The sequence below is a fragment of the Myotis davidii genome, unplaced genomic scaffold (genome assembly GCF_000327345.1).
Source record: "Myotis davidii unplaced genomic scaffold, ASM32734v1 scaffold238, whole genome shotgun sequence".
NCBI classification, from domain to species: Eukaryota; Metazoa; Chordata; class Mammalia; order Chiroptera; family Vespertilionidae; genus Myotis; species Myotis davidii.
The window spans coordinates 1249524-1264006 of record NW_006293779.1 but is presented as its reverse complement, the minus strand read 5'-3'; the positions used below and the strand labels follow the sequence as shown (position 1 = coordinate 1264006).

Sequence of the window (14483 nt, the reverse complement as noted above, 5' to 3'; positions counted from 1 at the left end):
GTTTAATGTCAGAGAGAGATGGAAAGGTTGAGAGAGATAGAAACAGCAATGAAGAGAGAGAATCATTGATTGGCTGCCTCCTGCATGCCCCCTACTGGGGTCGAGACCACTACCAGGTCATGTGCCCTGGACCGGAATTGAACCTGGGATCCTTCAGTCCACAGGCCGACACTCTCTCCACTGAGCCAAACTGGCTAGGGTGAGTCCATCTATTTTGATAGGTATAGATCCAGCTCATGGTTTTAACTGCTGTATGGTATTCCATTGTATGAATGAATATAGCATAGTTTATGAATTTATCTATCAATGCCAGTATTTTCCCACATAATTGGTGTGTAGTGAAGATTCCTGCATATATCTCCACAAGCCGATAAGTGAAATTGCTGGGTTTTCACATTAGAAACTTACTAGGTATTGCTAGATTGCCTTTTGCGGAGGTGATATAAAATATATTCCCATGAGCAGTGCATGAGTTCCTGTTTCCCTAAGTCATTGCTAACACTTTAGGCAGATGTATCGCCCTCACCCTGTGCGTTTAGTGTCGCGCGGAGGCTCCAGGGGGATCCCAAGGCTATGGGTGTGCAGGTCTCTGCTCTCCAGCACCCGCCTGCAGGCTCCCCCAGCCTCCTGAGGTCTCGGCTCAGGACTCCACCGTTTTCCGTTCGGTGCCTCCTGGTGCCTCGGTCTGCAAAGTGCCTGCTGCAGGCGGTCGGGGTGCTCGTGGGCTCACCTCTTTGGTTTCCTTCTCTCAGGGTTCACTGTCCTCACTTGCTAGTTGTCTTGGGCTCGACCACAGCTGTTTTGTATCTTACACCCATGCTTTTAGTTGTTTATGGAAAAAGGGCTTGTTTGGTAACAGTTATTCCAGCCTGGCCAACCGTGGAAACCTGGCTTTTTAACCTAAAAACAAACACCTTTCAGAATCGCTGTTGTGTTTGGAACGGAGGGGGTAGGTAGAGGGTGAACTCAACGTGCTTATCTTGCGTCCTTTCATTGGATTATCTGCTTCATGAGTTGGGACCCCCTCTGCATGTCCTTTCACAAACGGAGTCTCTCTCAGAAGCTCTTCTTGTTTCTACTGCACTTGAGCTTCTTGGGCGAATTCCCTTTATGTGTGTTTGTGCTGGAAGTTCAGTAGCTTGTCACCGCTCCCCCAGCCCATTGCTATATTCTCTTCTGTCAATCCTTGACCAGTTGTTTCAGAATGACCCCCCTTCAGAGTTCTTCTAGAACCCACGGGGCCTGAGCTTCTGGAACTTTCTTTAACAAGCATACTGTGAAATGCCACTACAGACCTTCCTTATACATGAGCAGAGTACATTGTAACATAATTGTGATTTTAAAACATCTTGGAGGGTTTGGAGACTCTTTGATCCAACAACATGCAAACTAGGTCTGGAGGTGCGGGTGTTATTATGGAGTGCATTAAGAGCCCATTGGTTGGTTACCTTCCCTTTACAGATGTCCTGACATCCCAGCATCCTTAGCAAAGGAGGGTCTCTACATTCATATCAGTCATTCAACCAAGGTGAAGTTCAGGCTCCTGTCCTTGGGTATATAAGTTATGCAGAAGCCAATGGTCTGACTGCACAGTTTAGAATCCAGTTGGGCAATGAGAGCCATGTTAAAAGATGCTTAATAATGAGTAAAAGCACATATGAAATGTGAAGTGAATGATGAAATGGGACACAAGTTCAGGTGATATAAAGATCACAGTGGGTGGGGGGCGTTTGGGAAAGACCTCATAGAAAGGGGGTGGTTTCAGAAGAGCAGAACTCCAAGGGCCCTGCTTTGGGATGGGTCACCTGTGTGCAGGTGAGTGGGGAGCTTCTGCAGGGATGGGCGAGGGGCCAGTGATGGTGGGGGTGGGGTGGGGCTGGATGTAGAGGGTCTCGATCTATTTCAGGGGCAGCTACAATGTGCTGAAAGTTGCTGAATGAAGGAGGGAAAATTCTAGAGAGCTACATTTTAGGAAGACTGGCCTGTCCGCAGTCTGGATGAGGGTTTTGTTCCCTGACCGATTGGTTCTCAAGCTTGGCTGCCGGTTGCAGTCACTTGGAGATGTAACACTAAGTAAAGATACTGATGCCTGAGCTCCATCCCCCAGAGCTTCTGATTCAGTTTGCTGGCCTTAGGCGTGGGCCTTTTTTTTTTTATTTTTAAGGTAAAAGAATTTTCAGTGACAGTTGACCTGTGATAATTAGCTGCTGGTGCACAACCTGATGATCAGGCATTTATATAATTTACAAAGGGATCACCTTGATAAACCTAGCACCCATCTGACACCGTACGTAGTTATTACAGTATCATGGACTGTATTCCCCGTGCTGTGCAACTGTCTTCGTAACTGGCAGCTTGTACATCTCCATCCCTTCCCCCTTCTCACCGCTCTCCTCTCCCCTCTCCCATCTCAGGCCTGGGTTTCTGAGCGTTTTCAAAGCTCCCAGCTGATTCTAAGGTGCAGCGAGCCTGAGGCCCACTTCCCAGCCCCCTGATAAGATCTTCACGTAATGGTGACTCATGGTGCCGGCCCACAGCTGGCCAGGAAAATGCAGAATCAAATGGTGGAGACAACATGTTCAAAGTACTTCTGTAATATGTATGTGTAATATTCCACATAGCCCAGCACCTCAGAATAGCAGTTTTCTCATAAATGCCTGCACACGTTTACGCCGGCCATGAAGTCGATGGTGACCATATGTCTAAACTCTTGGGAGGGACCCATATTTATCTTGAGAATTTGGTCCCATGAAACATTTATTTTTAGTTTTTGCATTCAACGTAAAAGGGCCACATAAAACAAACACTTCTATCACAGCAAGGATTCAGTGCGATGAAAGCACGGGTGGTGTGAAAACACTAAACTTGCCATGATGAAAATAGGAATACTCAAAAAAATCGGCTGGTGGAAGCCTGTGCTTCTAAATGCTGTCCGTCAGTGGTTTGCAAACTCGAGTGTGCGTCGGACCCACCGGGAGGGCGGTCAGACTGCCGGGCTCCAGCTCTGGACGGAGCAGCCGACAAAGGGCACCTCGGAAGTGTTCCCAGGCGACGCTGCCGCTGGTCCCGGCGCCACACGCTGAGAAGTGCCCTGTGAGAACCTCTGCCGCCTGAGGCCCAAGCAGGGTAGGAGAGAGGGCTTGGTGAAGTCTGGTTGCTGCACATGAGTTTGGCTTCTCATGTCAGGTGAGGGGCTTGTCTTGGCAGTTAGAGAATCTGCCCCCCAAAACCCCCCAGTTCGAGCCAGCCCCTTCTGCCCGCCTGCTCCAAGGGGCTGCTGCCAGAACCTCGTGGGGTGGGAGGAAGAGGAAATTGTCGAATCCTCCTCCTTTCACTGTCCTTTCACAATTCACTGCAAGAGGGAGGTCTGGTGCAGAGTCACACGATTACATACCACGTTCTTTTTCTTCCAGTAGAAAATTTTTGTGGTTTACATTCTTTCTCTTATTATTCTTTCCCTGTCCCCCTACCACATACAGCATTTGAAGTGTTAAGAACAGTCTCTGCCCCTTTTCACTTGTAATCCCTCTATGTCCTCCCAAGGACAGGTCTTACTGTGCCTTCTCAGTGGCACTCGGCGGGGCAGGGGGATGGGGCAGGGGGATTCTAGGCCTTGGCCTCCACAGGTACCCGCTTCTGCAGGCTGCGCTGTCTGGGCAGCCTCCCTGGGGGATTAGCAGACTACACCTTGGGAGGGAGGAGAAGCGGAAATCACTCTCAGATGCTAAACTGAAACGCGCTCTAATGGAAAGCATGAGGAGAATGTGCCCGAGGGGCTCTCTGGCAGAGCTGGCTGTGGAAGCCGGTCCAGTCCTCGCTCAGGGCCGCCCGCCGTTCTCCCGGGTGCAGCCTGTTTCCATTCAGGGACATTCCGTAAATACCCACGGCCCAGAAGGGACCCGATGATTACCCGCCAGGAAAGCGCTGATAAATTAGAATCCTGAACTCCAGAAGTGCGTCCTGTTTGACTCTGAATTCTAGAAGCCTCATATGGGAAGACCCGTGGGGACCATTTTAGCATAAGCAGCTATTGCCCTCCCTCTGCCCCCAAACATGTAAGGTGCAGAGGCCAAGGTTAAGTAACTTGCCCCAAGGTCACCTAGGGAGCTGGCTGCATCTGTCTTCCTTTCTCTCTCTCTCCCTCCCTCCCTCTCGCTCTCCCTCTCTCCCTCTCTGCCTCCCCCTCTTTCTCCCTCTCTCTCCCTCCCCCTCTTTCTTATCTTTTTCTTTTTTAAGAAGCCTTCTCAACTTTTGGAAAATTTGTCAGCTCAGTGTTCTGATACTTGACACTCATTTCTTGTCATTATTTGCTGTAACTAATAGGACTCATATTGTAGAAAGATGGGAAGGGTGTCATCTCTCTTTTAAAGAAAATCAGTAGGTTTCAGGCCTTTCCGTCTTCCATACTGAGCCTCCTCTGGCTCTTACCCCTCACCCACTTCACAATTGTCTGTGGACTGAACCTTGCAGTGAATGTTATGGGAGATTTAGTCTTGTCTCCCTCAGGACCAAGAGTTTCAGTCCAAGGTGCACTGATGGCCAAAGGTTGGCAGACACACCTGTCCTTGGACAGATAAAGAAGGGGCTGAAGACATGATGTTTTAGGCCAGTGACATTAACCTAATAAAACTGATGTCAGTAACATGTGCCCTCCCACGGGACCGATAAAGTCCACTTACTGTGCCGGAGACAAAGAGCCCTCCTGACTCTAAAACTCTGCTTGGCCACAAGCTGGTGATGCAAAGTACACACATCCTCGAAAGTAGGAGGTGAGCAGGCTGTTTCTGTTGGGTTGTCTTTCATTATGAAATTAGGGATGATGGACAGTGCCCTGGCGAATGCACAAAAATGTATATTGGGCGACTCTCAACCTCTTAAATCTTGAATTTCTCTCACGTAAAAAAAAGTGGGCTGGACCCCATTTCTGAAAGATTGTCTCTGAGCTCTGGTGGCTCATGCAAGATGAAGTCTGGAGCACTTTCTGAGGGGGCTGTGGTTGGGCTTGAGCTTTTGTTCCTTTGCCAAGTCTTATCTGGATGCCTAAAGTTTAAACTGACGCCACAGGGCACCGTTTAGAAAGAAGGGCAGAGCGTTTTCATAAGTTTTCCGCGTTTCTGATGCATTTCTGAGAGGCAGCTAGAGTAAAGTGATGAGAATGATGGCTCAGCAGCCACTTCGCTTGGATAAAAACCCCAGATCCTCCCTCTGCTAATCATTGTATGACCTTTGGCAGCTATAGAACTCCTTCATCAGTACAATGGGCAGAATAAAATATCTACTAAAACGGTTGCTGGGGGATTAAAATTTTTTTAAAAAATATTTTTATTGATTTTAGAGAGGAAGGGAGAGGGAGAGAGAGAGAGAAACATCAATGATGAGAGAGAATCGTTGATTGGCTGCTTCCTGCATGCCCCACACTGGGGATGGAGCCCGAAACCCAGGGAGGTGCCCCGACAGGGAATCGAACGATGGCCTCTTGGTTCATAGGTCAACACTCAACCACTGAGCTATGCTAGCTGGGCAAATTTGTTGATATGTAGTAGAACAGTGCCCGACACATAGAAAGATGTTAATAAACATTAGCTGCCATCACTACCTTCATCATCTTGACATCTTTAAGTAGGGTTTCATTTTATTGGTGACTATTGATGGATGCTGCTGCTAAGCCTTCGGAAGAATTTGTAAAGTCTGTAATGCTTTCCTTCCAATGTGTTTCCTGTTATCCTTCTGCAGCCAGCTGTGTGCCACCGTGCCAGAATGGAGGGATGTGTCTCCGGCCTCAACTCTGTGTGTGCAAACCAGGGACCAAGGGCAAAGCCTGTGAGATGACAGCCGCCCAGGACACCTCATCGCCAGTGTTTGCAGGGCAGGGTCCCGGGGCTGCGGCGAAGCACACTTCATCGAAGAAGGCAGACACCCTTCCAAGGGTCAGCCCCGTGGCCCAGATGACCTTGACCCTCAAGCCCAAGCCGTCCGTCGGACTCGCCCAGCAGATACATTCTCAGTGAGTGTTTTGAACTTGCCTCCGGCCCGGGGGCATCTTAATTACTCTCTTAGATGCATCACGCTTTAACCTACTCTCCTTTCTCTGCACAGTGTGCAGCAAGCACTTGCATAGTAATGTCTGTCTTCCCTTTCCTTAAGGTTTTACATGTTATGCTCATACTCCACGTCTCTGAGAAATATTCGATGTGTGCGTTTAGCCTCTTCAGGGAAGTTTTACTCTAAGCACAGACCAGAGCAGGAGCGGAGATTACAGGGAGCCGGGGTGGAAGGGAATAGGAGAGAGAATTGTTTGATTATGGTGGAGCTGTGAGTTTAAAAATCCTTGTTTTGGGGAAGGAGTGCTCTCGAGTTTTGAAATAATAATTTGAAAAGAGACATAGTGTGATTTTTAAAGCTGCATGGAGAAGGTAGGGACCCCACTCTGCACAGAGAAGGTATTCCGATGGAAGCGAGGCCTCGAGAAGGGAATGTCCCGGCCTCAGGAGCAGGTGAAGTGCACCCGCCAGCTGCCGTGCAGGAGCGTCTTTGGGGAATGAGCTTGTGTTCTATTTATGGGGACGAGGCCTTTTCTGAGCGTTGGGAAGTGCTGTTCTGAACAGGATGAGACCCTGGATCAAGGCCGGTCTCCCGGTGCCCCTCTGCATCTCGGCTGCCCGGGACCCTGGTGCAGATCGGTGCCTTTTAATTAGCTGCTCCGCGTGGATAACAAGACGCAGGATTGACCGCAACTATCACTTGTCATTTGCCTAGGAATGTAAAATACAGGAAGCCTCAGCTTAAGCGCGGGCTTGACCCAGGAGTGCATTTGTAAGCTTGGAATTTCCAGTGTTTTCTCCCCCCACTAGAACAGGGCCCACGTGGTCATTAGGATCCATTCCGCCCGCAGGCGTTATTCAGTCTGCTCCTATGGATAAAATTACCCTAATTTGTACTTCCCGTTTGAAGAGGCCACCTACTGTCCCCACGGAGTGGGGTCCTTCTAACTTGTTCTTTCTCTTTTTATTCCCTCCTCAGTCCTCTTCTTTCTGGTTTTCTTCATTTTTCTCTCATTTCTTATTGTCTCCGACTTCACTTCTGCCGTGATAAGTAGATTGGGGGCGGGGCTAGTTTGAAATCTAACCACATGGTGAGCATTTTATTTGGGAAATATTTATATCCTGCAACTCTCAGCAAGAAGGAATAGTAGTTATAATTAGTACTTAGTAACAGCTTTCCTAACTAATACTTAGTGACTTAGCCAGGTACTGTTTCAAATGCTTTGTGTATATTATTAACTTATAACTTCCAATGACCCCATGTGGTAGGCACTGTTATTAACCCCACTTACAGATGAGGACAAGGAGGTGCAGGGTGGTTAAGTAACTTGTTCAAGGCCATAATAATAATAATTAATAATAATAAGTGTTTGGATTAAAATGCAGGCAGACTAGGGAGAACAAGCAGGAGGCTGTGAGTGGAGGCAGCAGGACCCCGCATCCACGCCCTGAAGTGGAGGGTGGCCAACTTTTTCTGTGAAGGTTCAGGTCTTTTGGGCCTTGGGGGACATACGGTTTCTGTCGCAGCTCCTCAGTTCTGTCGTCATCACGCAACATCAACCACAGATGATGCTGAAATGAACGTGTGACCGCTCCAATAAAACTTTATTTATGGCTATGGAAATTTGAATGTCATATAAATTTCACATGTCACCCAATATCATTCTTCTTTTGATTTTTTTTCCTCCCCTCAACCCTTTGAAAATGCAAAAATCATTCTTAGCTTATGGGCCGGGGGCCAGCTTTTTGGCCCATGAGCTGTGGGTGCTGACCCCTTCTGTAAAGGATTGCGGTGCTTTTTGGTGCCAGAACATGAATGTAACTGTGTCCTTGAAGTGATGTAAAGCTTCGGTTGTATCACGCGGAGGCATCTCTCTCCCGGCGTTGTTCTGGGTCTCCAAAACCGTTCTGCGTTGAACTGTGCCTTGGCACTCAGAGTCAGATTGCTGTGCACGGCAATTATTTTTCCCAGCATCATTACTTACATAAACTGTGAAGTCATTTACAAGGGACATCATTCATCTTGAATAGCACCATCCACTGTTAGACTGTGACCCTCTGTGATGTGTATGTATGGGTTGTTAGTGAGAGCCATATGTCAGACGTCAAATAAAGGAGCAAACTTTTTTTTTTTTTTAAATATATTTTATTGATTTTTTTACAGAGAGGAAGGGAGAGAGATAGAGAGTTAGAAACATCGATGAAGGAGCAAACTTTTTCTTTTTTCTTTTTTTGGGTAGCAGCAGTATAATTTGGGCAAGAATGTTGTGAGTCAAAGAGGAGGCTAAGGTTTCAGCTCTAACTTGTCGTTGGCAAAATACAAGTCATTGTGGGCATACCTTGTATTATTGCACCCCCTTTATTGCACCTTGGTTTATTGCGCCCCTCAGATATTGCGGTTTTTTTTGTTTTGTTTTTTTTTCACCAATTGGAAGTTTGTGGCGACCCTGTGTTGAGTGAGTCTGTTGGTGCCATTTCCCCAACAGGCTCAATGGTGGTTAGTATTTTTTAGCAATAAAGAATTTTTAAAGTAAGGCATGTACATATTTTAGACCCAACGCTATTTATTGCATACTTAATAGGTTACAGTATATTGCAAGCATAACTTTTACATGCACCAGGAAACCAGCAAGTTTGTGTGAGCCACGGCATTGCATCACACCATTTGGGGGACCAGGCCTGCCCTGTTTCCCAGGTATGCCTCTAGATAATGTGCTTCAGAGACGTCATGTCTACTGGGTGCTTTTGGGTAAGGAGAAGAGATGGCCTGAGATACTAACCAGTCCCGATAATTTCTTTAAAACCTTTTATAGGTTGCCCTGTTACTTGGGCACTGCAAGGGAGTATTAAGATGCACAAGATCCAGTTCTATTCTTAAGGAGATTTTGAAATAGGTGGCTATCACTTGAGAGGAAGGCACAGGGAAGGGGGGCAGTTGGCCCACTGATGAGTTTAGGGAATGGCACGATCACCTGAACTCATATTTAATCAAACTGCCAAGGAAGCTCAGATGATAGGGCCATTTTGCCACTTTTGAGAAATTCTTGAGTTACCTTGTTTTAAGGTGCTTGAGTGTCCTCACGACATGACACTGGGACACTGGCCTCCCAGTGGAGAGAGCCAGGACACAGCCACCGTGCCTCTTCAGTCTTCAGTCTGGGAAACGGCGTACCTTCACTTCTCCCTTTTTGTACTCATCAGAAGTGAGTCGCCAAGTCAGACCACCCTCCAAGGGAGAGGAATTTAGCTGTATTTCTTGGAGGGAGAAATAGCAAAGAATTTGTGGATGTATTTGAAAATGACCACATCGAGGACACGAATGGATTGGAACTTGATGTAGATGAAGACTAGTGGTAATAAAAAGTTCTAAAGATTGCTTGAAAACCACTTTAAAGACCAAGACGTCAACCAAGCAATTCCAAAAAGACACAATGAAACAAAATGGAAAAAAAAAAAAGTAATGGCTAGTTCATGAGCTGATGAAAGGAATAAATGACGGGTCATCTTGCTGCATACACACTCTGGCAGCCCCTTTTCTGATGCCCTGAACCTGCACCTAACTTTACAACATTGGATCCTTTAGAAAGTCCATGTTAACCCTTCAGGCTACTGTCATAATTGCATCCTATAGATGTTATTCCCATGTCGCTGTCAGTGTACTTGGAGAATTGCCACTGTTCAGTCACAGGTCTTGTCTTGAGTTACCTGTTTAAAAAGGTGTTAATTCTTGTAAGTCGGGGCTGGGAGACTCCACGGGGGAGAACAGCATTCAAAACTCTTTAGCTTTCCAGAGCTTATTCCTCACCTGCCAGTATCATTATTCACATGAATACATTGAGGTTTCCCATAAGAGTTTGTTTTTGGCCCTCCTGCTGTCCATGGAGCTGCTGTGACTGGTGTGAAATTGCCTGCTGGCTTTGCCAAGTGGGGAGCTGTTATCTGCGCTGTGTCAGGCGGAAGCACTTTTGCAGGAGACAAGGTACCCAGTCCCCTCTCTTTCGGCTGGAGGAGGAAGCCTGGTTTTACTCAGGATATGATGTCAAATCTATCTGGAGAGCTCACATGGGTCCAGTCTTTTTTCTTCCCTGGGGCTGGCTACTTTCATCATCTGTGGTACCCTGGTGTTCCAAAGAGTTGTGGCTAGCTTCTCGGGAAAAATTGTTTTATTTTTTTCTTCTTGTCTCAAATCACTTGAGGGGACTGCATTTATCCAGTGTCATTGACTGTCCCTCTGTCCGGCATCATCTTCCCAGGGATGTGGGGAAGAGAAAAGAAGCAAATTAGAAAACATCCTTTTATAAGACAGGAGTAATTCAAACGCATCGAGCATTTATCAAGTGATACGGAGAAGGTCCTTTAAATTCCACACGGAGTTGATGGGTTGCACCTTCAAAGGTGTTGAGAAGTGAATTCTCCTCATTTCCCCGGGGTCAGTGGATCGGAGGCAGCCTTGGGTGACGTCTGTGCCGTGGAGAAGTTCTCGGCCTCCTCTCACTGTGGTTAGGTCTTAAAGAAAGCTATATGCTGTGACTCTGACAAGGATGGGAGAGTTTGCGGAATGTTCCTGGACTTATTCTGCTCTCCTCATTACCAGCAACAACAACGGCAAGATGTAAAGTTGTTCCCTCTATTTGGACTCTCTCATAGCCCTAAAGAAAAAACCCCAAACCCTCCAGCAGTGAAACTACACCAACAGTGAAAACTGCAGGGAGAAGTTTCAAGCTTTTTGTAGCACTAGTAGTTGAGATTGGGACAGTTGAACTTTTGAAAGAAGCCAAGGAAATGGCCAGCACTCAAATAGACAGTTTCCCCAAATGGTCTGCGACTGCAGGGGCACTTTGCTCGGTGTGGATCCCTACCCGCAACCCCCACTCTGTCCACACTCCCCCAGGCTTTGCTTCTGTGCTTCCTGTACTTACCATGATTATAGCTACACAGTTTTTCATCTCTAGCTGCGTAGGTACACACCGGGGTTACAGTGAATGTTTACCTGGAGAAAACACTGTAAATGTCTAAATCCCTGTCCAAGGATTGTCCCATGTATACTTATATTGCAGAAGTTACCTTTTTGTCTTGGAATATACTGTTTGCCGTTGTAAAACCCTGAACATTTTGCAAAGTACTTTGTATTCCTTGTTGTATTTGATCTGCCCAACCCATCTATGAGATAGAGGCTTTTTAAAAAATAATTTTATTTATTTTTATTATTTATTTATTTATTTATTATGGAGATAACTTTTCTCATTCTTTCTGTCCCTAAGTCAGAACCCTGATGGTTCCTTTTGTGACAGTGGGATTTATTTATTTATTTATTTATTTATTTATTTATTTAGAGAGAGAAACATAGATGTGGGAGGGAATCGGACCAGCAACCTGTGGTGCATGGGTTGATGCCCAACCAATTGAGCCACACTGGCCAGGGCAAGATGGAGGTTTTGATCTCTACTTTATGATGTGGAACAGAAGCAGAGGGGTAGAGTGTCCATTTCAGGACATTTTAGGCATAGGATGAGAACTGAAAATTGAACCAATGACTCATTTCAACCTTTTACATGCATTTATTATAACCTTTTTAAAAACTGAAGTTAAATTGAAATTGCATAGAGAGGAGCACACAGATCAGAAGTGTGCACAGCCCAGTGATTTCCAACAGTGAGATCGCACTCGTATGTGTACCACCCACATCGTAGAGCAGAGCACTGCTTCTGTTTCTAGGTCTTCCCTCCCCTGCTCCCGGTAGGAGCCACTGTCTTGACTTCTAACCAGAGATTAGTTCTGTCTGTTCCTGAACTATATATAAATGAATCAGACAATGAGATTCATCTATGTCATTTTATGTTTTCATTTACATTGCCAAGGATTGGCCCATTATATGAATAGACTGTAACTTATTACTTATTCTTCTCTTGATGGAAGTCGGGAATTTTCCCAGTTTTTGGCTTTTATGAATGATGCTGTGTAGGCAGGCATATGTGGGAATTCTAGAAGACCTTTGTGAACTCATCAGAAAACCAAGTCCAACTGGGTAGAGCGATGTCAAGGTTTGAGAAGGACTTCATAATCCATTGTGTAAAGTTCGATCATGCTGGTATCTGTGGGTCAGCACTGGTTTGTTGTTTGAGGAAACCAGGCACTTGGGGGGAATGGTGGGGTGGTGTAGTGTTTAAGGAACTGGAAGCAAGGAACTGTTCCCTCCTGAGTGAGAACCGGCAGGAGGAGTGATCTGTGGGGTGGGGGTGGGAGAGGTAGGTGAAGGGCAGGGGAAGTCAAGTTGTCTTCAGCCTGTACGGTCCCATGAGGAAAGCTTGGCCAAAATTAGTTTTGAGATCCAACCAGTAACTGACTGGGTTTAAATTCTGGTCAAAGAATTGTATGGAAACTCTAAGTCTGCAATTGAAAAGGGCAAGTTCTAGGATAGTTTGCTACCCAATTTAATTGCTAGAAATCAGGATGGTGTTTTGTTGCTATGTAATAATAATAATTATTATTATGATAACAATCTCTATATATAAAAGCCTAAGTGACTGGCTGGCCCGTAGCTATGACACACACTGACCACCAGGGGGCAGACACTCAATGCAGGAGCTGCTGAGCGACAGCAACTTTGCTGAGTGCCTTCTCGCACTCCGGGACCCCTAGGGGATGTCAGACTGCCGGGTTTTGGCCCAATCCCCGCAGGCCAGGCCGAGGGACCCCACTCATGGGACTAGGGATTGAAACGGTGCATGGGCCTCTAGTTTATACAATAACAACTAATATTTACTGAGTGTTTATTCTGTGCCAGGAGCTATTAAGTCCTTTCTAAATATTATCTCGTTTAATCCTCTCACAAGAATGTGAGATAATACTATTATTATCCCCGTTTTGCATGCCGGGGCGATTTCAGGTGCAGAAGGATTAAGCAATTTGCCGAAGTTCGAGTAGCTCGCGAGTGAGGAGCCAGGATTCATGTTGAGGCAGTCTGTAAGCAATAAGTCTGCATTGCTTCTTTCTTTGATGGCATTTGTATTCATTTCCTATCACTACTGTAACAAATTGTCACAAATGTAGGGACTTAACACAAACTAATTGTCTCCTAATTGTGAGGTCAGATGTCTGGAATGGGTGTCCCTGGGCCAAGATTAGGATGTTGGCAGGGCCGCGTTCTTCCCGAGGCTCCAGGGGAGAATGTTTCTTTTCTTTCCCAGCTTCCAGAGGCGCCTTAATTCTGTGTCTTGTGGCCCCTTTTTCACCTCCAAAGCCACCAGCGTTGGGCTGAGTCCTTCTCTCTGCCTCCCTCTTCCACTTTAAGGACACCTGTGATGGTGTGGGGTCCCCTGGAACACTCCAGGACAACTTCCTCATCTCAAGGCAGCGGTTCTCAACCTGTGGGTCGCGACCCCTTTGGGGGTCAAACGGCCCTTTCACAGGGGTCACCTAAGGCCATCAGAAAACACATATATAATTACATATTGTTTTTGTGATTAATCACTATGCTTTAATTATGTTCAATTTGTAACAATGAAATGGGGGGTCACCACCACATGAGGAACTGTATTAAAGGGTCACGGCATTAGGGAGGTTGAGAACCACTGTCTCAAGGTCAGCTGATGGTCAGCCTCAATTCCGTCTGCAACTTGAATTGTCATTCCCCGCTCACAGGTTCTGGGAAGGAGTCCATGGACATCTTTGCGGGGAGGGGCAAATACTGCAGTATTTTACTAGGCACCCAGTCTTGCCAATCTTCCCTGCTACTCAGGAGTGAGCTGCAGTTGCAGGGATAGTAAATAATTATCACTAGACCCTTCAATGAGTTGCAGAGCCAGCCCTGTGACTCTCATAAAAGAGAGTTAGATTTAAATACATCACATAGACTTAAGGCCTAACTGTGGCCCGCACTGTTCTCTGAAATCCTGGGGCCAGCACACTCAGGCACTGTGGGTGGAAGGGGGGAACCAAGAAATCAAGGCTGCGAGATGACCAGACACCAGGAGAGCCCGGCTCATGGGACTAGGGATTGAAACGTCCACACCACTCATTAATAAGTGGCTTTTGGCATACAGTGGCCCCACCCACTACACAAAGTGGCCTGTGGACTCTGAGTAGGAGGAGTTGGGAAGGGACAGGCAGACAGGACAGGAGTGGGAGGGGACTAGGGATGTCCCTCTCTACGACAATTACACTGTGGCCCTTAAGCCTGATCAAGTGTTTCCCATAGGATTATTCTTGGACACGGAAATAAATCTGTGCACGACAATGGAATTAATTTGTTGTCAGAGGACCGCCTGCAAACTGACAGTAGAACTGGGCTTGAAACACCCGTGAATCCACTGAGAAGCGGTTGGAACAGAACACAGTTTGGCTGACCCGTGGGACCCGCGAGCTGTGGGCCAGGCCTGCAAGGCTGATGTCAAATGGAAGAACGATTTTCAGAGCCCAACTTGGGGTGTTGTGCCGATTACA

The 14483-nt window shown here is 46.7% G+C and overlaps 1 protein-coding gene across 1 annotated transcript in view; it reads left to right on the top strand.

Annotated features, from left to right (window-relative positions):
• LOC107183702 (latent-transforming growth factor beta-binding protein 1-like) overlaps positions 1-14483 on the top strand; it is a 130141-nt gene that overhangs the window by 33473 nt on the left and 82185 nt on the right. Inside the window, exon 2 of the mRNA XM_015566330.1 lies at positions 5734-6004. Coding sequence (XP_015421816.1) covers positions 5766-6004 — 239 coding nt within the window. The 5' untranslated portion in view covers positions 5734-5765. The remainder of the gene's footprint in view (positions 1-5733; positions 6005-14483) is intronic.